General features: G+C 63.2%; 1 protein-coding gene across 9 annotated transcripts in view; it reads right to left on the bottom strand.

The window, feature by feature from the left end:
* The window catches only part of LOC119096304 (ephrin type-B receptor 1-B), a 93,552-nt gene that overhangs the window by 7,839 nt on the left and 58,492 nt on the right, over positions 1-27,221 (bottom strand). For 4 of the 9 annotated variants that reach the window (XM_037219133.1, XM_037219139.1, XM_037219138.1 and 1 more), the window contains exons 5-14: positions 17,123-17,278; positions 13,909-14,069; positions 10,181-10,325; positions 8,376-8,500; positions 7,302-7,470; positions 4,992-5,103; positions 4,555-4,625; positions 2,847-2,864; positions 2,233-2,280; positions 883-1,079 (exon numbers count right to left, since the gene is read on the bottom strand). In XM_037219133.1, coding sequence (XP_037075028.1) covers positions 883-1,079; positions 2,233-2,280; positions 2,847-2,864; positions 4,555-4,625; positions 4,992-5,103; positions 7,302-7,470; positions 8,376-8,500; positions 10,181-10,325; positions 13,909-14,069; positions 17,123-17,278 — 1,202 coding nt within the window. The remainder of the gene's footprint in view (positions 1-882; positions 1,080-2,232; positions 2,281-2,846; positions 2,865-4,554; positions 4,626-4,991; positions 5,104-7,301; positions 7,471-8,375; positions 8,501-10,180; positions 10,326-13,908; positions 14,070-17,122; positions 17,279-27,221) is intronic. The other 5 variants (XM_037219134.1, XM_037219136.1, XM_037219137.1 and 2 more) reach the window with 5 other exon arrangements.

The raw sequence follows: 27,221 nt of genomic DNA, 5'->3' as shown, positions 1-27,221 counted from the left end.
GCTGCGCCCGGCCGGGGGAAAGCATTTGGCCGCCGGCCCCCGACAGCGTTACAGATGGTTTCTTCGCTTTAATGAGCCCAACGTTGCAATGTCGGCTACTGAATAAGTCAGCCGGCACGACCCCCGATAAATGCACGGCAATGGCTGCAAGCATGCCGCCCCAGGCTTTTACCGCGGCCGAGTTGAGCTGTTTGCCGGGAGTCCCGGCGGCGCTATGGCCACGATTGGGCTTCGCTTCGCGAGCCCTCTATTCAAACAAGTCGCCGAGCGAAAGTTTGAGCATTAGCGGCTACTGGTTCAAGTATTTGGCGCCACCAACTTGTGCATGCTAATCGACTCTTGTGCAGGTAAGACCAGCCGTACCGATCACAGCGGCCCCGGTGGCGCGTGAGTTATACATGTGGAGCAACTTTTCCACTACGCTAATGGCAGCTCTACCAACTTCCATGGCGATAGCCTCGATCTGTTTTGGCTGCTTCGTCGATGTAGGTTTCCTTTAACGTCCAACGTTTCTTTTTAAAAATTTAATTGCGCCCACGCGAACGGTGTTTCCCTGCGATCAAAGACTTCTCCATGGTGGTGCTGATTATGTCATCACCATTCCGGCGTATGACGGCGCAGAACGGATCGAATCGCTTTGCAATCAGGCAACCACTTTCAGTAAACCACACAGCGGTCAGCTAATCACTAAAACACCACAAGGCCTCTGCCAAAACATAACGCCGCGACTCGACGAAACACCACGACACGGCGGCCGCCGCAGCTCAGCCGCCGCCGTGGCTCAGCAGCCGCCACCGGACACCTCCCCGGCCCGCTCCCGGGTCCGCCGCCGCCGCTGCCCGGCAGATCACCCTCTCACCGCAGCTCACCACCGCCACTCACCCGCAGCTTGCCGCGGCACACGTCGCCGAACTCGCCGCCGCCGATCACGGCCTCGATGATGATGTGCGAGGCGTCGATCTCGCGCGCGAACTCGCGGATCGCCTGGTTCGGGTCCTCGTACGTGTGCGGGTCGATGTAGGTGCGCTGGTGCGTCACCGGGTTGAACAGCGGCGTCGTCACTGAAACAGGGGGCGCCGCTGAGCGGCCGGGCCGCGGTCGGACGCGGCCGGGTCGCCGCGGGAGCTGTCGGCGCAGTGTGTCGCCTGACACGTGGGGGAGTGTCACGTGAGTGTCAGGCGACTCCATTAGATCGGCCCCGGCCGCTGACGGAGTGGCAACATCGCTTTGTGAATGTGACGTGCCTTACGAACCGGGCACGGTCAGTTTGTATGACAAGTAGTGAGCGACTTGCGCGACGCTGCAGACATTTGAGGCGAGTGAAACAACACAGAGCCCACATTTGGATGCCCCAATGTGGCCGTAAGTAATGGCAGGACACCCAACATGCCGCCCACAATGAGAACCTGCTCGCTGTATTCATGCTGTGGCCGATGTGATCACATGATGGCATGATAATCCGATTCCCTGGAAGTCCAGTACATGCCAGGCACATTAAATGGAAGGCATGAATGGTCTTTCTCTGCGAGTCACGTGGCAGCTGATGCCTGATGGCTTCGAAGAACACCCTCCGTTGGCTGCTAATGCACCGCCGACTTAAGTCCGATTAACGCGGTGCAGTTCGAGGAGCTGGATATTTGGTGCAACGGCGAGACGTCTGGGACAATGGGGACCAACACAGGAATGCCACCGCCGCCTCAACTGGCGTCAGCACCAGCTCAGCCATGACGCCGCTGATATTACCCGGATACGTGTGCCGAGTTCTCAAGTTGCGCACTTGTATAACTGTCCAGCCAGCCCATTGATCTTGTAGACATTCGCTGTCCCATTGTTTTGCCAGCATGCATCGTTTAAATTCCCATTAAAACGGCAGTGTCGCTGTCGCCTTCTGCATAAGTCTACTGCAGTGACATTCGGGCAGCCTCCACCGCCCAGCTGGGAACTCAAGTAGCAGAATTTAATTCATCAGTCGCAAATTTCATCGTCGTCCTCTATGAAATATGCAGTGAGCAATTACATTTTCAGTAGACCAGCTGCCCCAATGCCGCCAGCCGGATAGCATTGATTCGCCTGCTTTGGGTCGCGTCGGCGGCCGGCGGCCGGTGGCTTGGGGGGGGGGGGGGCGCTGCCACCTGAACGCCATGTTTCCTGATCGTCCGGCTGATAAGGTGGCGGCCATAAAGTCGGCCCTCGCAGCACGCGAGCGGCCGGGTGCCGTGCTCGTTCACTTACTTCCTGCCTTGTGGGTCTGCACAATTGATCCGTTCCCAACGTGGTGCACTGCAACAGAGGAGCGGGCCGGACTCATTAGCCGTCCATAACACGGCCCGAGCCAGCGCAGCGGCAGCAGCCAATGACGTTGCCCGCGCACCGGCAGCCTTTAGTCGAGACACGTGACTGCGGTCACCGCGATTTACACAGCGGAAACAAGCGACTGTTTCCTTGTGACGACAGCCACATGAGAGAACGGAGAGACACGAACAGAGAAGGAAACATCGCACTCTATCTACTAGTGGCGCAAAAGACGTCCGGTAACACCACTGATAAGCTCGTAGCGCGCTGCGTCAACATCACGGACCAAGTCATAAATGGCATAATGAGCAGCAGCAACTGTCCGAAAATAGATACAAAAGCGGCATTAAATACTATGTTCACACAAAGTGCCAACGCATGCATTTTATCTACAGAGCAGCCTCCAGCTAAGCGGGACACAGCGGCCACCAGGCAGGCCTCCCCACTCCGTGGAGCGCGCCGGGCCCAATGTACAGCACGGGGTCTGTAGAGGCGACGGGGACATGCCAAGCAAGCGGTGCAAACTGTGGCAGCGAGGCAGGCTTCAGACTTACTGTAGGTGACTACGAGGCCTGGCCACATGAAACGACACGGACAGCTGGTCAGTGGACCTTTTGTCGGTCTCAGAGAGGGGACTGATCTTTGACAACAGGTCGCTCCACGAGCGGGCTGCAGTAGTCTTTCAGTCGGAATATGACCCAAATTTAGTTCATTATTTAGCCCTAGTCCCATGATTAGTATTTTACTTTTAGGATCTCATGAACCTTAGCCTTACCGGTCTTAGGCACCCAGAATACGTCTTACAGCAACGCAATGTGAAAGTGTGACCTCCTTGCGAAATAATCCTACGTAGTAGAAATGAATCTCAACCCGACCAGTTCCACCCAGCATAGATGGCGCCACGTCGCTTATCTACGCTACATGGAGGCGCCGAGAGGCCGGCCAACTCCTCGGGCTGGGGCGCCAGCTCCGCTGGCACCAGGCGGCCGGGAATGCCCCCATCTGCGGGCTCCGCCGACCGCCCGGCTCGCGCCCGGTCACCACGGAGCAGGGAGTCGCCACACTCGCGCCCCGTCACCGGAGCGGGATTCGTGGGGGGGGGGGGGGGCGTCCGAGCACGAGAGCTACCGCGGGTCTCAATCTCTCGGCTGATCGGCAATGGGCAGAGGACAGCACATAGCTGAGACGATGGCTCCCTGCAGGCCACCGCCCAGTACGCGACCAACGCGCATCGCAGTGAGCCAAAGCACATCGTTTGGAACGGGTGTTCGGAAGGAGGAATGGACGCGAGGGTGTAGAGTGGACACGAGGGTGGAGAGAAGGGTCACGAGGGTGGAGAGCGGACGCGAGTGTAGACAGAGTGGTCGCAAGGGTGGACTGAACAGGAGACGGCGGCTGTCTTCTGCACCGAGAAGTGCTGCGCGATGTACGACTGGTCTTCATACCATCCCTCCTGTCCATCGGTGCCCCGCCCGCCTCCACTATCGCCCGAGCCAGGCCCTCATCAGCCCCGGACCAGCGCCTCCTCCACAGCTGCCGGCCGCCGTCGGCCCTCCCGGCAGGTGCTCGTGTGTAGCGTGTGCGGCTGGAGCCGGGTCACCGGCTGCCGGGCCGAGCCGAGCCGGGCCGGCGCGTCCGCCGCTTCCGGCGCCCCCAAGCCGGACGCGCCGTCGACACGTGTCGGGTTGGGTCAGCGGGCGCTGATGGGTCCGCCGAGATAGCGGCCGGCCGACACGCGACGCCACTCGAAGTCACGCCGACAGAGGCCGGCCCACCGGGGAGTGCCCACCGCCGCCACCGTGGCCACATGGGCCAGGCCGGGGGTGACGCTAGTGGCCGGGTCCTTTGCGGACGGGGACACTGAGGTCGTCTTGCGCATGTTGAGTGCGCCGGCGGGCTGATGTGTTGCATGACGGGTGTTTCACGGGCAGGAATCGTCAGCATAATCATCCGCACCGCAGGGCGGGTTTTTGCTGTCTGTTGTTCGTATCTCGAGTGCGTCCAGCTTCCTTACCACATTGAAACAGACTGGTAAGCGTGACATGCACCACATGAGGTCCGCGAAACAGATCGCCTGAGCTAGTGTGCGTGAGTGGGCCATGTGCGTGGTGGGTTGTGTGTGAGTGTGTGTGTGTGTGTGTGCGCGCGCGCAATGCGGGGACCATGTAATGGTGTCGGGTGCAACCTCCAAACGCGTGGTTGGCCAGGGCTGGTGCTGATGGTGCAGTGCGGATGGGGTGCAAGCTGGTTAGTTCTATGTACCTTCACCATTGCGATACTCCAATGTATCACAGTCGCTGGGTTGTTTCTTATTACACTCTTCGTTACCTCGGCTGCAAAAGAACCAAACAAGAGGCGTTACGGACTTGCCATTGCGCCTGTTAAACCCGGTCACATTGGGAAAACGGGCATAACCAGAGACAGAAACAGTTTACTCTGCACACTGATGAATATACATATAATATCATATACCTATTCGATGAATACATACGTCCATGAAAACAAGCAGCCCAGTCAGGACCCAGACAGTCACACGAAAATCACTGCCAACTGAAAACTGATGCACCTTGCTACTTTCCAACCTCATCAAACGGCACAGTGACGCCCCGCACAGCCAAACGATTATCCATCTCGGTAGGCAATGGACTCCTTCAAGCCCAGCCAGCCGCCTGAACAGCGCCACGCCGGCGGCGTCTCACCTTCGGAGGAAGAAGACGGCCATGATGACGATGATGACGAGCAGGGCGATGACGGCCACGGTGGCGCCGGCGATGATGCGCACGTTGACGCCGTCATCCTCGCCCACGTACGCTGCGGCGCAGGCCGAGCGGGTCAGCAGGCGCCCGGCGCAGGTCACCGACGTGACGCGGCGGCGTGCGGCCGAGGGAGTGTGTGTGTGGGGGTGGGGAGAGTGGCTGAGGAGATTCTGAACATCAAACACAGATTCGTTGCACGGATGCGCGTTAAGTCAGAATGAAACAACTCAGGCGAGCTTTTGAGTAAATTGAAGCCCTGTAAAACCGTCAAGCGAAAGAAAATTGCGTCTGGTGAGATTGACAAGACAACCGGGTTTCAGAGGCCGGGTCTAGCATGCTTCTGGTGCGATTAACAAGACAACCGGGCTTCAGAGACCGGGTCTAGCATGCGGCCAGTCCGCGCTCACTCGACACATGAAGAGGCACATCGCCGCCTACATAACGTCAAGCAGAGGGAGTGCCAGCACACATCGCGCTCGGTGACGGGGTCACTGCTCGAAGTGACAGCACGACAGCGCCAGCCGCCTGCCGCTCGTGTCGGGCGATGAATCACATCAGCGCCGCTCTCCCGGCCGGGGAGCGGCCAGTCGATATCATCGCGCGCCTGCTGCACCCGCCAGCCTTTTAGCAAGGCGTCATTAATGCATTTTGTTTGTCGCGTGGAGACCAGCGTGGTCATCTGCCGGCCGGCAGGAGACGGGACACCGGGCTACGTGAGCCGCGGGAGGCCCCAGCCGGGGGAGGCCCCGACCGGGCGGCCGTTCCGGAAACCCGCACCCTCTGTCACTGCGCTTGTTTAGCAAGCGCGCGCGATGTTTATCGACGGGGCTGCATTGATTGGCTGAGGCAGTTGACCTCATGGCTTGCGTCAGCACGCCGCTTCAAAGGAGTGTCCACCGCACGTTTGTCGCCTCAGCTCTCCGTGCTATTGTACTTTGGAGCCAACGTAGCCCGCTCAGCCGCACGTCAGTGCAATCTGACATGGTTCCATTGCCAGACTACAGACCTTGTGCTCTATAAAAAGCGGCTTGTACCACATTCCAAAAGGCTTTCAGCTCTGCTTGAGGCTCTGTCCCGAACCACAACTCACACTCAACCAACGTTCACGCCGTCCAGCTTTGCCCTCGTCGTGCGGTTCGCGGTACCTCCCACGGTTAATGCACACCCATGGTGTAGTTGGAACCAGGCCGAGCTGGGCCGGCGTCGTCCGCCGTCGGAGCAGGCCGGACGCGCCGCGCCGAGTTAGCGGGCGATCGGCGCCCGACGTCACCAGCTCGCGGCGCCGCCGCCGACCCATCTGCGCGCCCGAGTGGACCATGCATTTTACAGCGGCCAGCGCCGGCCCTCAATCTCGCCGGCCAGATAGAGACCCATCACACGCGGATTTATGATTCGAATAAATCACAGGCGCTGTGGGGCGGGCGTTCACGGGCGCGCCACGGTCGTGAGCTGCGCTGAGATCGCGACAGCCGGGGCGGCCGCGCCGGAACGTCTGCACCAAATGCCGCATGTCGCCTCGTCCTCACAACTGGCACCTCCCGTTGGGCGGGGTGGGCGGGCAGGTACCGACTCTCCCGAGGTGAGCCCGTGGTCTCAGCGGCGCTGTGTGGGGGGGGGGGGCAGGGCCCTGGTACCTCCCACTGCGCGAGGTGGACGGGCAGGTACCGACTCTTCCCAGGCGAGCCCGTGGTCTCAGCGGCGCTGTCTGGGAGGACAGGGCCCTGGCACCGACTCTCCCGAGGTGAGCCCGTGGTCTCAGCGGCAATGTGTGGGAGGACAGGGCCCTGGTTTCTCCGATTGCGACCGCACTCAGCTATGCGTAAAAGATGGGGACAAAAGGTCGCATCGTTAGCGCTTCCTATCATTGCCAAGCTCATGATCTTTCACCTCCCAGTGCAGGGACAAAACGGTAGCGTCCGAGCCACCTGTAATGCCGCGCGCGGAAAGTCGGTTCAGTCTGCTTCCAGCACTGGCGACTGAAAATGCAGTAAAGAGCCCTGACCTATGCCCGCACTTACCAACAGACTTCGAACAGACCAAATCCCACTGAACCTACCACCAGAGACCACAGCTTTCCGTCCAAGTGCTTCCTGTTTCACGTGTGCTCCAAATCAGGCGGTACTTGCCACGCCAGAGACCGACGCCTCACCTTTGCTACAGGCCAGGGCGCACTTCCTCCCATGCCAGTGGTCTAGGCTCACCCGCCGCCAGAAGCCGTCCATAGCGTCCGTGCCGGCGCCGCAGGTCTCTCACCTGTGCCCAGCATCTGGCCGGTGGTGCCGAAGACGGGCTCACTGAACTCTCCCCAGCCGCGATTGGTGCGCGCGCGCACCTGGAACCCGTACTCGGTGCGCTGCTGCAGTTTGTCGACGGTGATGCGCGTCTCATGCGTGAACTCGCTGCTCGTGTTCGACTCCTGGCCCTGCGGGCGGCGGGGGCGGACAGGCCGGTCAGTGGGTGCGCACGGCAGGCTGCGCGGCTGGTGAACGGGGTCACTTGCACCGCCAGGGGGAAAGCAACTACACGGCGTAGAACGTCGGGTCGGACGCCCCACGTTAGGCAGGTAGGTAGCACGAAACCCAGACTCTGGCGAAGCGAGCGGTAACATGGCCCAACTGCATCAGCGCCGGCGCTGCGGCATCAGCGACCGTGACAGCAACAGCGGCAACAACAGCGGCAGCAACAACAGCAGCAGCAGCAGCTGAACAGCACCCCTCCCGAGAGTTACATCAGCCTCGGCGGTCTGGTGGCGTGGCTCTGTCGGGGCGTACCCGCTCCTGCACGGCCGGTCGGCGGCGGCTGGACGGCGGCGGCCGGGCGGCGGCGGCCGGGCGGCGCCGCGCCAGGTCAGCGACAGCCGCCAGGCCCGGCCCGGCCGACCGCCCGCGCGCACACGCACAAAGCCGGCCGGTCTGCACGCGATTAGCGCGGCGCTGAGCCGCCGAGCCGTCCGCTGCAGCCATGCCGGGAGGGAGGCGCCGCCGCCGCCGCCGCCGCCGCCGCCGCCGCAGCAGCAGCCAGGCCTCGATAATACGGTTATCCACCCCGGCCGAGCGCGGAGAGGGTGGCAGTGGCCGCGGCGCGCGGGCTGGCCCGCGCCGTCTGAGTCATCACCGCTCTCCTGAGTCACCTCGTATCGGCACCGCGACGACGACACGGTACTGTCGGACGCGGTGCACGGCGAACACGCCAATCTCGCACCGCACGAGCAGCCTGACCACGACCAACACCGATCTCGCGCTGTTTGCACGGCGTAGGCAAACGAGCCGCCGCCGCACCCTCAGTGTCAACCGGCCAGCCGACCGGGCGCGGCGTGCAAGCGCTTACCTTGACGAAGAAGCGGGCCTCGTAGCTGAGCACCTCCTCCTGGGTGTCGGCCGGCGGGTCCCAGGCCAGCACCACCTCCGAGGAGCGCACCACGCTGACGCGCACCTCCGACACCATCGACGGCACTACAGCCGGGGGCAGCGGAAGGCACGTCACGGGGTGTGCGCGGACGCCAGCGCACGCACATCACTGACACGCCAGCACGCATCACGGACACGCTAGCGCACAGCATGGACACATCAGCGCACATCAGGGACATGTCAGCCATGAAGGCGGCCTGCCGGCGCATATGAACGGGAGCGCCGGCCAGCTCAGGAGCGCGTCGGCCTCGTGAGAGAGCACTTCAGTCCGTATGGGAGAGAGAGACACACAAACAGCAGCCCACGCCAGCGCCAGGGACGCTGCTGCTCACCACGCGCCGCGCGGCCGGCAGGGGTTATCGGGTCGGCTTAGGGCCGGCAGTGCATGCAACTGATGGCTTTGAGACAGACATGAACACGTGCACGCCGAAGAGTCCGGCATCCGTGCTGTGTGCAGCACACCCAGTTACAGGAAACTGGCTCGGTGCCACTGGCATGCAAATGTCGAGCACGAGGACAGGCTTCGTGCGGCGGGAGCCCCTCGTGACGGAGGGAGAGGGGAGGGGGTCTGGTGACCTATGCGTGACCACTAAACGTTTCGTGTCTCTCCGTCGCAATCCCTGCGTGACAGAGCCTCTGGAAACGAGCGAACACTTAGAGCCGAACGTAACGGCCCCGTCCCAGGTCCCCGCCCCGTCCCAGGTCCCGGCGCCGCCCCAGGTCCCGGCCCCGTCCCAGGTCCCGGCCCCGTCCCAGGTCCCGGCCCCGCCCCAGGTCCCGGCGCCGCCCCAGGTCCCGGCGCCACCCCAGGCTCCGGCCCGCCCCAGGTCCCGGCGCCGCCCCAGGTCCCGGCCCCGTCCCAGGTCCCGGCCCCGTCCCAGGTCCCAGTCTCGTCCCAGGTCCCGGCGCCGCCACAGGTCCCGGCCCTGTCCCAGGTCCCGGTCCTGAGTCCCAGGTCCCGGCGCCGCCCCCAGGTCCCGGCGCTTGCCCCAGGTTCCCGGCGCACCCCAGGTCCCGGCGCCGCCCACAGGTCCCGGCCCTGTCCCAGGTCCCGGCCCCGTCCCAGGTCCCAGTCTCGTCCCAGGTCCCGGCGCCGCCACAGGTCCCGGCCCTGTCCCAGGTCCCGGTCCTGAGTCCCAGGTCCCGGCGCCGCCCCAGATCCCGGCGCCGCCCCAGGTCCCGGTCCCGTCCCAGATCCCGGCCCCGCCCCAGCGCCGCCCCAGGTCCCGGTCCCGTCCCAGGTCCCGGCCCCGTCCCAGGTCCCGGTCCCGTCCCAGGTCCCGGCGCCGCCCCAGGTCCCGGCCCCGTCCCAGGTCCCGGCGCCGCCCCAGGTCCCGGTCCCGTCCCAGGTCCCGGCCCCGTCCCAGGTCCCGGCCCCGCCCCAGCGCCGTCCCAGGTCCCGGTCCTGAGTCCCAGCGTTACGCATGACGCCACAGGCCAGTGGCATTAGGACCGAATCCCCACCCAAGACCTGCGCACAGGCCGCGCCCGGGCTGATTTTTTGCTCCCGCACTAATCCACGAGACATACTGTGGCGCCGCTGAGCAAGTTCACTGGATGGGTCGTGAAACAGGCGAAAACTACCAGCAGCCGTTCACCTGGCGCGGGCGCCGCGTCGGACCGCAGGTCTCCGAGCCGGGGCCGGAGCAGGATCCGCGTTGGACCGGACCAGGTCCCCGCGCCGGGCCCGGACCAGGTCCCGCCCCGCCGCCACACACCACTGACCTGACGCCTCGGTCGTGACCTTGAGCTGGACGTGTTCCTCGCCGCCGGCCTGGGCCGATACGCCGTTGCTGCTGTACACTTGGAACTCGTAGGCGGTGACCGGGCTCAGACCCGACACCGTCACCTTAGTCGTGTTCAGACCCTTCTGAAAACGGGAGCACGGCCGGCCAGGTCAGAGGCCGGGTCACAGGCCGGCGAGCGGTGTGCCCGCCCGGTGGTGATCGGTGCGATTGCAGTGCGTGAGATGGGCCGCAATGAGCCCATAAATCATCCGCGATAATGGTATGCGCTTCAGTCCGATTACGATGCAGCAGACTCGCATTTGCGCTGCGATGCACTGCGTATCGAGAAGGCACAATGGGCCCACGTACCCAGACGAGCTCGTGCACTGATAAGAAAGCACACGGTCCCCTTCACAGAAGCAAAACGCATTGGTGTTGCACAATGTACGACCTCCCGTTCGGATTGTCTTTTAAACCGCGATGGCGGCTTCGACTGAAGTCTGAAGGAGTAAACCAATCGGCTAATTTGACAGGAAAACGGGCTCTGCGGTCCAACTCCGGTCCAACGACGAGGTCACTCGGGGTGCCAGCCGTCTTACAAGGAAACTCCGTCGCATTTACAGCCGCGGTTGTGCACGGGCTCATCAAAGCCAGAAACAAAAAATCGAAAACACATGCCACGGTCTATTTTTGTGTGCTGCTGTTGTCAAAAAGTATTACGTTGCACCTCAGGCGAGCGCTGCACACGCCGCGACATGGCTTTCCTCCATCGTTGCCGCGGCGACGGCCAGACCCCACCAGTCCCTGTTTGGCGCGGTTGACCGTGCCACGGAAGGCGGCGCGGTGACTGGGCCGGCCGGCCGCCGCTGCAGCGCCCGTCAGACCTCCCCCGAGTCGCCGGCCCCCAGCGTGCAGATTCTTTTCGCGTGCGGCCGAGCGAAGGCTGATTGGACGCATCGTTAGACCGCAGTTTTTCTCGCAAGAGGCCACTCGTCGCGGCCGCTGCGTCGCTGAGGCCGGCTTGTTTGGCTTCGGCGGGCGCCGCCGTCGCCACCGGCGGCGCCGCGTCGGCTCCGGCGCGCCCGCCGCGTCGCGTGCGACGGCCGGCGCGGCCGGGCAGCCGCCGATACCGGCGGCGATAGGCGATCGGCCGTCGCCGCGTGACCCCCGGCCGTAATGAGGCCGCACACGGCGGATGCGGCGTCGCGTCGGAGGTCACGCGCGGACGGTCACGTGACGGCGGGTCGCAGCGCGGGCGGCCTCGGCGCCGGGCGGCCAGCTGTCCGCCGCGTCCGCCAGGAGCCCGCTATGATGGAGCTTGCCAGCTCGGCCGTGGCCAAGAAGGCCGTCAAAAAGGTCGCCACTTCTCGGAGGCTACCGGCACGTCGATGCGACGCCCGCGCAGCACCGCGCTCGCGTCCCGTATCCAGGGTCAATGATAGCACGTTTTAGATGAGGTGTTCGGCTGGCGGCCGTTACCACCGACTGGGGGCCCAGGTCACGGCGCAGGCGGTGAGTTGTAACGGCGCGTCGCCGACCCTGCTCACCCGGGCAGGTCAGACTCGGGGAGACCACCCGAGAACGTCACGTACCGACTGGCACACCCACCAACAGTTATTAATTAGTCCTACTCTCCGCAGTAATTTGAAAACGATAGACTTGCTCAAGGTACATTTGTTCGAAGCAATTCGAAACAGCCTGTCCACAGAGAGACGGGCGGACAGGGATCAGCACGGTCGGTAGGCGCCAGGTGTTCCGCTGCCTTCGAACACAGAGGCATGTATACAGACTCCATGGCATTGCTGGGGAAGTAGACAGCAGATTTATCCGATCATGTCCCGCTGCAAAACGTGACTGCCAGGTCATCCGTTTATCGAAGAATTTGTCCCCATTGACCTGCAGATGCACCCAACAAGGCCTGTCAAAGGGCAATGCCAGCAATGACATGCCTTCCAAAATACATCCCAGCCCGTAAACCATGCCTGGTTCATGTAAGGTTTACAGCTGCGCAGGAATAACTCCAGCAAAAAATAGGCAGCCGTCGTTAGTCAGTCCAAGAAGATCTTATCCGTAAAAATGCTATATCGAGTGAGTCTTGGTGAAAGCAGTTAAAATTCCGAGATGATCAGAATCGCTCAAGGCGCAGTCCAACGCTTCTCTCGACGACAAAGTGCGGTATCGCGTACGCCCGTCAATTAACGTGACGCACACTGACGTCCCTTGATAGACACGTCTAAATGACAGCACAACTCGGCTGTCCTCAGCATGCTTATCACCTGCACGGCACGGCACGGCACGGCACGGCACGATCGCAAAGGGATTATCCTGAACGCGAACAAAGCCCGCGTAAGCAGCGCGGCGGTCGACGGCACAAGAACCACTAACAGGGCCTGCACTTAATCGTCAGACCCAGATTACTTCATGGTGGACCCGTGTGGCAACTATCGCCCCGTCATCGATGTCTTAATTGGTAATTATTCTGCTGGCCGGGGCGCGAGATGGGGGAAACACGATAGTGCCGCGCCGCTGGCCCTGGTCGTGACACAGCATGGCCTGCCGTTTCCCGTGCAGAAGGAAGCATGCATCCGAGTGATCAGCAGAAACACAGCCGCCTCACATGTCAACGCCCGTCTTCTCCAGCTGCCGGGGACATGCGGCCGGGTCAAGAGACGGAGGAGGCTCGGGCTGGACGCCGGAGGATGGGCATTGGGGATGGGAGGCCAGATGCAAGAGGTTCGGGCTCGGGTGGCTGTGGTCTGGCAGCGTCGCAATGGTAGAGAGTTCATACGGACAGGTCACAGGACGGAAAGTCACGAGCCTGTTTTCCAGTCAAAATGACTGATCGGTTTACTCAAGTCAGACTGGATTCCAAGCCGCTGCCACGATAGAAAACAACCAAGTCAGGAGTGGGCGGTCCAGCATACTAAGCGTTTCCACCCGAGTCAGACGACTCCAGAGCCCGGCGTCCGGCCAGCGGAGGTGATGTACCTGGGCCGGTGAGGAGGTGACGGGGGAGCACGGTGACATACCTGGGCAGGCGAGGAGGTGACGGAAGAGCAGGGTGACATACCTGGGCCGGTGAGGAGGTGACGGAGGAACAGGGTGACATACCTGGACCGGTGAGGAGGTGACGGAAGAGCAGGGTGACGTACCTGGGCAGGTGAGGAGGTGACGGAAGAGCAGGGTGACGTACCTGGGCCGGTGAGGAGGTGACGGGGGAGCAGGGTGACATACCTGGGCCGGTGAGGAGGTGACGGGGGAGCAGGGTGACGTACCTGGGCCGGTGAGGAAGTGACGGAGGAGCAGGGTGACGTACCTGGGCCGGTGAGGAGGTGACGGAGGAGCAGGGTGACGTACCTGGGCCGGTGAGGAGGTGACGGAGGAGCAGGGTGACGTACCTGTGCCGGTGAGGAGGTGACGGAGGAGCAGGGTGACGTACCTGTGCCGGTGAGGAGGTGACGGAGGAGCAGGGTGACATACCTGGGCCGGTGAGGAGGTGACGGAGGAACAGGGTGACATACCTGGGCCGGTGAGGAGGTGACGGAAGAGCAGGGTGACGTACCTGGGCCGGTGAGGAGGTGACGGAGGAGCACGGTGACATACCTGGGCCGGTGAGGAGGTGACGGAGGAGCAGGGTGACATACCTGGGCCGGTGAGGAGGTGACGGAGGAACAGGGTGACATACCTGGGCCGGTGAGGAGGTGACGGAGGAGCAGGGTGACGTACCTGGGCAGGTGAGTAGGTGACGGAGGAGCCGCACTGCGAACACTGCACGTAGTAGGTGGTGTCGGTGCGGCCACCCTCGTACAGCGGGCGCTGCCAGACCAGCACTGCCGTGCTCTGGTCCACAAACTGCGACGCCAGCCGCTGAGGCGCCGACGGCGGCTCTGCAACACAGCCGGCCGGTCAACGGGGGTCGCGACCGGTCACAGGGGTCACGCCAGGTGAGAACGGTGCGCGGGCCGAAACACACATGCTGGAGTGTGATATCAGTAATGGATCTGTGCTTATTAAATGATGGGAGCTTACGCTCAACCGTACAGATTAACGCCAATTCTATCCATTCCACAAAAACTCGAGGTCGGCTATATCCTGAGCCACCAACATCTTTAGGTTACAGCAACAATCCCTGCTTGCGAGCTCATTTTGCGTACTCGCACAAGAGCAGAGAAAAAATGAAGACACAAAGGCCGCACAACAATGTCAGGGTCGAGAACGAAACTAACGTTACCAGATTTCCCCAGGTATGACATCACCACCACTTCATGTACACACTTTTTCACAACTAGAGTCGGCTGCAGAACGTCTCCCACACCGTGACCCGAGGACACCGCATCTGAGCGGCACCAGGTGCAATGACCCCCCTCCCCGTCATGACGGAGCTTCCGTGTTCATGCAGCCGCGACAGGTCACCCCCGCAGCCGGCAGGCACATTCAGCGAACCGTACATTTTTGCCACAGCATCTCGCCTCGCGGTCGGCCCGGCAGCCGCCCGGAACGGGCTGACATTCCGGCCGGCCGCAATGAGCGCCGGCCGGATCGCCGGCCAGATCGGACCGATCCGACGATTCCGACGATCCGCTGGCGGCCGGCGACCGTCCGTCGCGCGGTCGCGTCCGTCAATGGCCCTCTCAGCGGTCATATTTTGCCATTAATTAACGCCGCGGGATTGGGCGCGCCCGCTCAGTATTCGGCCGGCGCGCGGCGGCCGGGCCGCGCCGCCCGATTTGGCCGCGCGCCGACCACGCCGCCAGTTTCCCATTGTAAATCGTCGATCGGATAGCTGCCATGAACAAGCGCCGCAATGCATTCGGAATGGCGTCGTTCAGCGGCGCCGACGCGGCCGATTTCGGAGCGGGCCCGGCGGCTGCGCTCGGCCGGGCCCGCGTGACCCGGCGCGCAGCTCGAGATCAGCCGGCGGCGCCCCAGGCCCGAGACCAGCCAGTGGAGCCCGGCGCCCGGGACCAGCCGGCGGCGCCCCAGGCCCGAGACCAGCCGGTGGAGTCCCAGGCCCGAGACCAGTCGGTGGCGTCCGAGGACCGAGACCAGCCGGCTGCGCCCGGAGCTCAAGACTAGCCGGCGGCGCTCGGGGTCCGAGACCAGCCGGCGGCACCCGGGGCCCGAGACCAGCCGGTGGAGCCCGGCGCCCGGGACCAGCCGGCGGAGCCCCAGGCCCGAGACCAGCCGGCGGAACCCCAGGCCCGAGACCAGCCGGCGGAGCCCGGCGCCCGGGACCAGCCGGTGGCGCCCCAGGCCCGAGACCAGTCGGTGGCGTCCGAGGACAGAGACCAGTCGGTGACGTCCGAGGACCGAGACCAGCCGGCTGCGCCCGGAGCTCAAGACTAGCCGGCGGCGCTCGGGGTCCGAGACCAGCCGGCGGAACCCGGGGCCCGAGACTAGTCCGTGGCTCGAGACCAGCCGGCGGAACCCGGGGCCCGAGACTAGTCCGTGGCTCGAGACCAGCCGGCGGTGCCCGGAGCCCGAGACTAGTCCGTAGCTAGAGACCAGCCGGCGGAACCCGGGGCCCGAGACAAGTCCGTGGCTCGAGACCAGCCGGCGGTGCCCGGAGCCCGAGACTAGTCCGTGGCTAGAGACCAGCCGGCGGAACCCGGGGCCCGAGACTAGTCCGTGGCTCGAGACCAGCCGGCGGTGCCCGGAGCCCGAGACTAGTCCGTAGCTAGAGACCAGCCGGCGGTGCCCGGGGCCCGAGACAAGTCCGTGGCCCGAGACCAGCCACGGCTCATGACGCAGCGATTAGGTGCGGCGAGCGTGATCCCTCGGCACGCGCTCCGGCCGAGCCTGCACACAGGCTGCCGCCACCTCGTGCCTGGCGATCGGCTGCATGACAACTGGCTTTCGGCGGCCAGGAATCGCAGCTGATGATTCCCATGAACAGCGGATGCAGCAACTCAGTAAACGCCCGACACCATGACCGAAAAACCATCGCTAAATCAAATGCGATAAACCTAAGTAACAAAACCAGGATGCACAAAAATGTTGTTTTTTTTGCCCACATGGTGCACCGGTACCACTCGGCAACAAGAGTCGGGTCGGAGGCCCAGCTGGTGCAGCAGGAACGCCAACACGGCGGTGCAAGCCGTCCTTATCTACGGTTAAATGGGATGCTCCACACTTGGCGGATAGTGAAACCAGTACCAGCCATGATGAAATAAGGTTTCTTATAACTAACGGTTTACTTTTAGTTGGAAAATACTGCTCTAGACAGCAACATTTCTCTATTCAGCAAACACGCTCATCAATGTGTCATTCATCACGGGAGCATACTTTGCTCAACATTAATTGAGAGCCAATTGACGGCCGTTATATCTGGAAGTCGTGCTCACGAACTCTGGATATTAACGACTCAACTATTGTAGTATTATTAGCTTTGATCGCCGCATGGCCAATGGAATGGCAGGATTGGAATAACGTCATTATGGCGTCATGGATGTCGGTGTGACCTTGAAATGGTCTCCAAGAAATAGTCGGCACACCTTCGCGGGCGTGTAGCTAAAAACTTAGGGAGGTTCAGGTCATAGGGACAGGGCTGTAAGCCACACCGAACGATCTTCAATATGGCTAGTTCAGCTCAAACTTCATACCAATGTGGAACACTCCACTTAAGCACGATAATAAAATAATACAAAAATGCATGATAATAATTGTAATAATAGCACGCGTTCCTTGCGCTACTTAAGCCGCACGTCGCGAAGCACGTCGCACCTCGCAACACGCCCACAGCCCTGGTGACACCGCTGTGTTTCCAGCCAGCACTTAAACACTACTCACAGCCACAGCCCAGCGCGCTCACGGGTGTCACATACACCCGTCTTGACACCCGCCACCCTTCAACGGCCATACGTCCCCTGGCGCCGAGTCGCCGACCGGTCCAGCCCGCCCTCCGGTGGCGTCTCCCTGGCCCGGAAGGGACTGTACTCACGTGTGCAGGGCGCGTCGAGAGGGTCCTGCGGCGCCCGGTGGTAGCCCGACTCGCAGCGGCACTCGGCAGAGGCCGTGTACGGCGCGCGGCTGTGGTCTGGACACGCTCGGCACGAGCTGTTACCCACCGTGTGCTTGAATCGCGACGGAGGACACACTGCGAACGGACAGAGCAGAGGCGTGAGCTTGGTGCTGACGACCTGGACTTACCGGCCGCAACGACAGCGCCGTTGTGTAGTGCCCATAACCGGTGTTTTACACGGAAAAGGAAACGACAACGCGGTTGTTTCTTGTCATGCTCAGATAAACCTCTGACAGGGCGATGGGACAGACAAAACATAGCAGCCGTCAGAGTGAAGCGGACCAAAAAGGCGTGAACGTGCTGGAAGGGACGCCGCCGCGCTGCAGACAAGGCAGAGCGACGCTGCAGGTGACGCACACTCAGAACACGGCGACAGAACACGGCGAGACGGCTGACCCGTCACGGGTGTAATGATCAGTAGGCGCGTCAGACGATGTAAAACTCGGCAATTTTACACTAAACACCAGCTGTAATCCGCTGACGAGCCGGTCTCCGTGAGACCGGCTCGTCAGCGGGCGGCTGCAGGCGGGCGGAAGAGCTCGTCGCATGGCGGTGCGACACCCCTAATCCACATGTGCAATGCGGACCGACCACCGGGTGCCGGGATGAGCAGGGGGCGAGGGCCACCGGCTGGTGATGAGGAGGGGGCGAGGACCACCGGGTGGTGATGAGGGGAAGGCGAGGGGCCACCGGGTGGTGACGAGGAGAAGGCGAGGGCCACCGGGTGGTGATGAGGAGGAGGGCGAGGGTCACCGGGTGATGATGAGGAGGGGGCGAGGGCCACCGGGTGGTGATGAGGAGGGGTCGAGGGCCACCGGGTGGTGATGAGGAGGGGTCGAGGGCCACCGGGTGGTGATGAGGAGGGGGGGTGAGGGCCACCGGGTGGTGATGAGCAGGGGGCGAGGGCCACCGGGTGGTGATGAGCAGGGGGCGAGGGCCACCGGGTGGTGATGAGCAGGGGGCGAGGGCCACCGGGTGGTGATGAGGAGGGGGGCGAGGGCCACCGGGTGGTGATGAGCAGGGGGCGAGGGCCACCGGGTGGTGATGAGCAGGGGGCGAGGGCCACCGGGTGGTGATGAGCAGGGGGCGAGGGCCACCGGGTGGTGATGAGCAGGGGGCGAGGGCCACCGGGTGCCGGGAGGAGGAGGGGGCGAGGACATCGACCGCGGCGGCGTCCCGGCCGAGGAAGAGTGCAGAGGCTGTGACCATGGCTGGTTACGGCCCCCGCGGGGACCTGTCTGGACGACCGGTCAGGGCTCGTTACAGACCACACGCCGCGAACGCGCTGACACTTATGTGACCGCAGGGGGCGTCCCGTGAGAGCGGGATTAGTGAAGTTGGAATATTTCAGAGACGAGACCCTTTCCTACTCCATGGATCAGACAGGTCACCCGGGCACTGAAGCGAGGATGTCTATCCGCGCACTTCGGCCATCACATAACCTGCATCCAGCCTAACCCACCCCGTTAAATACACAGGACACTCCTCAAACCAAATCAGAACTCGAAACGTCACGCGTTCAGCCCTCGGTATCCTGAGCTCTCCCGCTGCGCAGCCGGCCGACGGCGGTCGACGATCATCAGCGGCCGTGTCCGTCTGTTGCCGGCCGGCCGGCTCGCCCAGCAGCGACAGCAGACGCGCCAGGAATCTGGCCGGGCCGGGCCGGGCCGGGCCGTGCACCCGGCCCCGCGCCCGCCGCCGCCCCTCCAGCCTGACAAATGGCTTATTATACGGCGCCGGACGCCGGGCTGCCGCTGACGGCCAGACGATCCGAATCGACAGCCGACAGATAGACGTACTCTGCCCACTGGCCAGCCGGCACCGAAACCAAGCCAGCGATGCATGTTGCATGAAGTCGCCGCGCAAGCGACGCGCCTGCCCCCGATGTTAAGGACTTGGCCGTCGCGAGCTGTTCCCGCCGAGCCTTGCCCCGCCGTCGCCTACACTCTGCAGGCCCGCTCTCCTGTCACGGTCAGCGCCGCGGCTGGGGCGGGGCGCCGTCGCGTCCACTGGGGTCGTCGGGCGCGGCTGGCGGCGCCAGACAGCGCGGCGGTGGACTAAGCCGCGACGGCACGCGTGCCCGGCGGCCGACACCGACGGCTTTACTACCGCCCCCTGCCGACCGGGCTCCCGGCTCATGAGGAGGCGGCCGGCCGGCGTGCCCCGCGCCCCGGCCGCCGCCGCCGCCGCCGCGATCGTAAAGCCGCGGCGCAAGGGGCGGCTGCTGGCGGGCCACCGCTGCGTTTATTCGCGCCGGCCGGCACAGGCATCGACACCAAACAATGCGCACGCCTAAATCATGTGCCGCCTGCCGGCCCCGGCCCGGGTTGAGAATAGCGACAGAGGGGCGACGCCGGCCAGGCGGCGGGTCGGAGAGTGAGGGAGGGGGAGGGGAGGGGGGGGGGGGGGGCGCGACCGGCCGGCCGGCGCGACGGCGTCTCCGCCCCGTAGTCTGGGGACGCGCGGAGGTCGGCCGATGTTGCTGCCCGGGCGGTCCCTTGTGCCGGGAGGTGCCCTCCCCCGGGCCGCCCCTCTGCCGGCTGCAGCGAGCCGGCGGGCCGGATCCCACGCGAGAGCAGCGGAGCAAAGCCTCGCGGAACAGGATGCGACTGGACACTGCCGGCACACTGCAATCGGCTTAGGATTTGTGCGCGATTTTACCGGCTGAGCACTGTGTCGGCGGCACGTTTGCGGCTAATGAAGTGCAATACAATAACAACGCAGTCGGCTTGCGGACAGCGATGGCTAGCCTGGACTGGAATGGGGTGAAGTTAGCTTCTTTGACAGAAATGTAAAACTCCGAAAGGACGGCAGGATTTAAATCAAAGATCTCATGCCCAGAATGTTATATTTGACCAATAAACGTCAACTCGGAGGAAACGTCATTCCAAAATACAAGAGGGTAGTCAGAGAATATGACTAAGCACTGTCGGAAGTTAGCAAGATTTATGTGAGATTGAAAATTAAACCGGGGATGGCGCAATTTTCGGAGGCGCCGCCGTAGAGAAATTATGGCGGCCTGCCAGCAAGAGCCCAGCGCAACCGTGCGCTATTCTTGCACGCCGAACTACAACGGCAAGCCGCTGTTATTACAAATCAATAATGAAAGTTGAGCCGAGACCCGGCGGTTTCGCCCACAAATCGAGCCTGCCGAGCCGTTGTTGGACCGCAACAGCTTTTAAACCGGGGCGGTCTGTTAGCGAACTGGAGGCCCCATTACGCCAAACACCAACACGACCAGCACCTAGCTCTGCACTCAAGCTCTGGCTGCTCGAGAGGTGGCGCCTGCGCCGCCGTCGCCTCCACGAAAAACAATCACCAACACGCATCAGCTGTGCCCTACAGTGACCTGCGTAAACTGCCTGAGTGTGGCGCGCGGCGCCGGCTGACACGTCACGCCGTGCGGACACGTCACACCGGCGTGACAGCGGCACGCGGACAAAACCGGCGGCCCGGCCGGTGACGGGCGGCTCCGGTGACGGCGTGTCACAGCGGCGAGCCGGCGGCGCGCGCTGGGTAACGGTCGGCGCCCGCCGCACTGCAGGGGCTTCAGCCGCCGCCTGCAGCCATGGCCGACAGAGCCGCCCACTGCGGCGGCACCCGCACCGATCACGTGGCGACGAGAAAACGGCTCGGCACAGCAGTCTCGTGCCAATATATTCGTGCGTTGCGTAATGTAGATCATGTGCGTACTAGGGGTGGAATATGAAACACATGTGGATGAACATACATGCGAATCCCATGCGGACGTGAGCAAGGACGTGAATGCCGGCGTGAAAACACACGCGGACCCGACCACACCAAAAGCGTGGACATCAGCGTAGACGAGGATCCCGCGCGCCGCGCGCCGCGAGACGGCCCGCCGGCCGGCCGTCCAGGCGGCGCGGCAGGGCGGAGCACCACGGCTAATCCTGCCGTCGATCCAGACCGATGGTCGACGCTCGCGCGCCATTCCCGCTGACTGAGCAGCGGCGACCCGGCGCGAGGGCGAGCGGGCCGGCGACCCACCCTCCAGCAGCAGCGGCAGGCCGGCAGGCCGCCAACGCGTCAGCAGATCGACAGTCCGGGCTCTGCAGGTGGTACGGTGCGAGCGACGCCCTCTCATGAAGCGCTCGTCCGGTTGCGAGCGAGTGCGCTGCATTCGACGTCGCCGCCAGACGCCACTGCCCTACGGTGGCTGACCGTTTTTTGGGGGGCGAACGGAGGCCTTTCTGGCCTCGCTGAGCGGCGTTCTCCAGGGCCGCTGCCCAGCCCGCTCTGTGGCTAAATTGGGACCCTCTCGAGCCACGCACACCCCCATCCCCTCCTCTGACTTCTTCTCTAGCCGCTCTGCCTCTCTCTCTCTCTCTCTCTCTCTTTGCTTGCTCTGCCTTCCTTTCCGACCGTTTCTGCCTCCAATTTCGTTCGCTCTGCCTCACTCTCCGACCGCTCTGCCTCCCTCTTCGTTCATTCCGCCTCCCTCTTCGTTCGTCCTGCCCCCCCCCCCCGCCCCCCGTTTGCAGCCGCTCTACCTCCCTCTCCGGTCGCTCTGTCTTGCTCTCCGATCTCTGCAGCGCCTGCCGGCGCCTCCAAGCCGGGGGCCGGGACGCCTCCACCCACCTCCGCTCTCGTCGCATTCCAGCCGGCCGGGGCGGCAGCCGGCAGACGCCAACGCGCCACAGTCCGCTCGCTCGGGGCACGGACAGTGCAGCCGTAACCAGGCCGGGCCGGTAGCTCGGACGGCATTCTACCGACTGCAGCCGTCGCCATAAAAATGATGATTTGTCTGGAATGCATTGGGCTGTTTCGATGGACGCGAACGCTGCGTAGGGATTGGCATATACCACTCCGGGTGTGCCCATAGCCCTGCATGCTGGTGACCTGAGATATCATTTCCTGGCGTCGTCCTTTTCAGCAACCGCATGGGAACGATACCAATTAGCTTGGACTGGAGATACCAAGATAAACGGCGAACGAAAAAGTGCCGCCAGTGACGCGTTTGTCTACATTCTGAGAAAGACATTTTGCAAAGTAGCACGCATTTCTCCAATAGCGCAGAATCCAGCTTCGACCAAACACATTGTTTTTAAACATGGGTAATAAGCATTTGACAACGTCTGAAATTCCGGTGGTCGTGCCAAGGCAACGTATTTTTAAGCTTACGGCGATACGCGTATTTCATGTTATGATGACAACAAAGCGGCAGCGCAAGTAAAAACCCAGAAATGCCTCTTCACATGGCAGCCAAGTTAAGCCCGCTCCAAAATCCCGACTCCAGGCGTCAATTTCACTCCCAGATTTACGAGCGCGCTCCCAGCGATTCCGGTGGAGACAGGCGCATCACTTCAGCAAGCTAATCTCCGGTGTCGCCAGCCATTACAGGAAGTTGGCCACGCCGCCATGGTCGGCCTTCCATTAACTCTCCCCTCTCACATCAAAATAACCCCACCCAAATCATTTGAGCAAAACACGAATAGAACAAGGCGAGATTAATTTCTGCTCTACGGATCCCGCTATTTCCTGCACGTTACGATAACTCCTGCGTGACTCGTAGAGCGCATGCCATCCTTTCAGTGATGGCAAATGAATCACGCCGATTCGCACCCTCTTTCCGTCCTGCCGTGCTATCTTCCGTCCCGTCTCCAAGTGCACGTGACTGCCAAAAAGCGCTCAGCTTCCGACATTGTGTCTGGTCCGCGTCGGCGCCCACCATGTCCCTCCCCGGCCAGAACAGAAGCGCAGCGTCGCTCAATTTCCGGAAAACCATCAGCCGCCTTTTCATCAATTCTTGCGCTATCAGCGAGACTTAATGGTTCCATGAATAAGAAACGAGACCGGGCCTTAACAATTGCTGTCTGCGGAGAGGAATGGTCCCCCAGAAAGAAGCGGGAAACCAGATCGGAACTGGATGACCGACGATGGCAAATTCTGTTCCCAGGCGCTGTCACGACCCCCCCCCCCCCCCCAGTCCGGTCGAAGCGGTCGTTGCCACGGTGCCGGGCTCAGCAACGGGACAGTGCGTACGCCACGTTCACTGGCGGCCGCAGCCAACCGGTGACGCCTGCGGTACACCGCCAGCCTCGGCCGCCACTTCCGTCACCAGCCGTGGCGCGAGCTTTCGGCCGAGAACGGCGCACACCACGGAAAATCGGCTCCATCGGGCCCGAGGCTAACCTGCGTGGGAACGTGGCCCGCCTGCTTCCAGGCAACAGCACTGGTGCGACCGCAGTATCCGCCCCGGCCGGGAATTATCACACCGGAGACGGCCCAGCGCTGTCCCGTGCGCACCGCCGCCGCCTATATTTCAGTGAGCCACACCGCCGAACGGCCCAAATTCCATGGTAAGCATTTAGCCGCGTATAAACAACAAGGGGCTTGCAATCGCGCCATCTCGCGCGGCGGGCGGTCCGGTCGTTGGGCTCATGCGCCGCCGGCCAGCGCGGAAAACTCGACCTTACGGCGAACGATCTCCGGTCGCCGCGTTTTCCCAGCCACCCCCTGGTTCGGGATAAAGAGGATAGAGGGAGGCGGGCCGACAGGAGGAAAACACAGGTCAGATATACGCGACACTTACACGCACCGGGCCCACCAGACACCGCGGCAAAAACGCTCGGAAATGCGGCTGGCGCCGGCGGCGCGGATAAATCCCCGCCGCGCCTCCGACCAGCCGCTCGGCGTGCATAACTCCCTGATTTAAGCTGCTGTGGACGCGATATATCGAGGTCATCGCGCCATATTTGCGACGTCGATGCTAGCCGACTGATTGTAGAGGATGCTGCCCGCCGCGGCCGCACCGCGCCGGCGGCGGCAAGGTCGGCGGCTGGTGACCAATCACAGCCGGCGGCGGCATGGCGTGAACGAAGCCTGGCCGGCCCGCCGCTATCAGTACCGCATCTAAACAAACAGAATCATCAAATCGGGATACGGTCAACCCCGCGGCCGTTCAGTGACGGCTCTGTGATGAATACACGGACGGAAGGCCCACCCACAGTGGCCAGTTTATTTTCCCCTTCGTTACGCACAGCAGTCGTATTTTGCGGGAAGCCTAGCCCTAAGGGGACGACTGACTGAGCGTTTTTACTACGAAATTCCTCGCTCATTACCATCCACTTAAACTAATTCCGCCTACGGCCCGCGTAAAAGCGAGGGAAAGCACGGTCTCGCACCCTAATCCCAATGCCACGCTCCTGCGGCGGCCTCCGGACGTGAGAGCATGTGCCGCGCTTCGCCAGCGCAGCGCCCGCAGCAGGTGCTGGATGCCTATGCGACGCCGCAGTCTCCACCAACAACCGCCTGAAAAGCGACCGGACCGCCGAACCGTGCACAACACGCGCTTCTGTTTCGCGGGCTCCTCCGCGCCGGAAAGTGAATCGGGCCATAGGCGGGAAACCCGCGGCCGTGCAGCGCCGCTACAAAGGCTGGCGCGCCCGCACGCAGCCGGTCAATGGTGAACCACCCGGCTTTTTCGGCGCGCTGGACGGCGGCAAACAAACGGGAGCGGCCGGCCGCGGCCTCCGCCGCTGCCGCCGCCAGTTGGGTGGTCTGCTGAGCAGGATGCCGGCCGTGACGTGTCACGGTGCGCGCCAATCAGCGGCTGGCGCCGGATGAGCCGCCGGTAACGGTCCACTGGGCCCGGGTCACACGCGCTCCGCGCCCGGACACCGCTGGGGACATGGTCAGGGACAGGGGCAGGGACGGAAGCAGGGACATAGCCGAGGAAACAAATGGGCAGGAACGAGCGTTGCCAGGAACCCAGATGTGGGCACAGGGAACCGGACCGGAGTGGTGCGCGCGACCGGATGTAGAGACGGCCAGCGCCTCACTAGAATTCCACAGAGGAGGTTTCAGCCTGCCAGCAAATGCATGCTGGGCACCACTCATCCACGCCCAGCCACGTGAGCGGAATGCAGCGCTTCCTACCAAACCACCCGCATAGTTGGAGAAGTTCCCAGGACTAAACTCGGTCTCCATGGAGGCCGGTCGAGGGCATGGGAACGCCGCCGCCCCGGCAGACGCCTGACGGGCCCGACTCAGCCAACGGCCGGCGCCAGCTGCATTCCTCTGTGACGGACACAGGGTGTGACTGGCGAGAGGGTCTCCTTGCTTGCTCCCGCGGCTGAGTCACGGGCAATGGAAGCCATCCACAGCCCCAGTCCAGTCTGGACTCTTTTCTCATGGTCAGCACCTAGACCGCAGCCGCCCCGCGTTTCCCTTCTTCGGTCCAAATAGCCGCACGCACACATTCCGGGACGCGATTACGGACGCACTGATCGTCTTGTAATGTGTCTGAGCAGACCACGCCAGCGCATTTGCGACCTTAATAACGAAGCAGATGGACAGAACACCACAAATTTGACTGGCCAATGCCGATAATTCGACAAATGACGACCGCATGGCCATAGGCGCCATGACACCAAATCTGAAAATATGCTAGCCGACACACTCCGGCACCGCACCGGAGCAGCGCAGGCTCAAATCGAGTACATCCATTCCTTCCACGCCCACCTATACCATTCCACACGGCGCCCTCACAACCCGGCATCGGCGGCCGCCGCTATCGTAACGAAGATGCACAAACGAGGCCCGATTACTGCCACCACGACAGCCGGCCGTCCGGCAAAAACCTGACCTTTCCACCAGCGGCCCCATCCACCGCCGCAAAAACCCTACCGACGTCATTACCTCAGTCGCCCGGCCCGCCCCGGCACCATCGGTACGGCACACCGCGGCCAGAGTCCGGGCGCGATCGCCCGAGTCTTGCATGAACCGTAGCCGGCAGACGCGCGCGCCGGCCGCTTCCGCGACGCCAGGTCTGGCACGGCCCGTCGCCGCGCCATCCCGCGCTCGGCGCCGCCGGCCGGCCGGCGCGGGGCCGAGATGGGCGCGGTACAGGCTGCCGCGATACCATTACCGGGCGGCGGTCGTCAATTACCCGGCGGGCTCGATCGGTCGGTGGGCGACGGCGACGCTCCCCGGCGACGCCGCGCCGCTCTCGCCGCAGGCGACCGGCGACGATCGCGCCGCGAGATGGCGGCGATAATTTTGACAGCTTTTACCCTTTGGTTTTTGCGGGCGCTGCCATTGTTTTCGGGTTGTCGGGTGCGTTTTTGTCGCGCGGCCGCCGCGGCGGGATCCCGAGAGCCAGCTCGGCGTCGGCGCTTCCCGAGAGCAAGGCGCTGCCCGGCGCTGGTCAGCCTGCAGTTCCCCACGGGCGCCTATCAGGCACCGGCTCGATGAAACAATCGGTCTGCCGGCCGGCCGCCGGCCATATTTATTGGTGTTCTGCGTCATTTGACACCGCCGTCAGCGCTAATGAAACAGCGTGGCGGCGCGCGGTAGATTTGGCGCGGCCTCTGCCGCGCGCTCACCGCGCGTCAATGGCGCCGTTTAATTAAAGTGGGATAGATACCTAAATGGGCAGAACCACCATTATGGTAATATGACGTATCGCTTAATGCGGCATCACGAGGACAAACGGCTGTTACGTAAATAGAGCGGCCATCGCGGCCGACGGACCGCTCTGCCACCGCCGCCGCCGCCGCCGACACCGACACTAACGACGGCGCCGACGATAGCACGACAGGCGGCGGCGGCGGGAGGCTGCGACCCCAGCGGCGGGGGTGCCACGTCCGGGCACGATTGCGTCTCGGCGCGGCGTAATAAAGCGGCGTGCCGGCCGCGCCCGGCGCCCAATTACCGCTCTCATTTCTCCGGCGACTGGCGACGGCGCCCTCTCGCCGCACGCAACAAGCGGGCGCGGCGGCGGCGGCGGCGACCGCTGGCCGACCCCGGCCGGCAATCTGCGACCCGGCGAAATAATAGAAGGCGACGGCCGAAATCTCATCTAACTAAACGCGGTGTAAAATTATGGCGGTGCGCCGAGTCACGCCGCGGCTGGCCGGACAAAGACGGCGCGGCGACGCGGCCGCTGCGACAAACTGCCAGTCAGCGGCGGCGGCGGCGGCGGCGGCGGCTGGGACGGCGGCGGCGGCGGTGAGGACGCTCGCGTGCGCCGGTCGCATCCGTCGGCGCACCTCTA

The sequence above is a fragment of the Pollicipes pollicipes genome, unplaced genomic scaffold (genome assembly GCF_011947565.3).
Source record: "Pollicipes pollicipes isolate AB1234 unplaced genomic scaffold, Ppol_2.1 Scaffold_4295;HRSCAF=5057_pilon_pilon_pilon, whole genome shotgun sequence".
In the NCBI taxonomy this organism is placed as follows: domain Eukaryota; kingdom Metazoa; phylum Arthropoda; class Thecostraca; order Pollicipedomorpha; family Pollicipedidae; genus Pollicipes; species Pollicipes pollicipes.
This window is presented reverse-complemented; position numbering and strand designations above follow the sequence as displayed.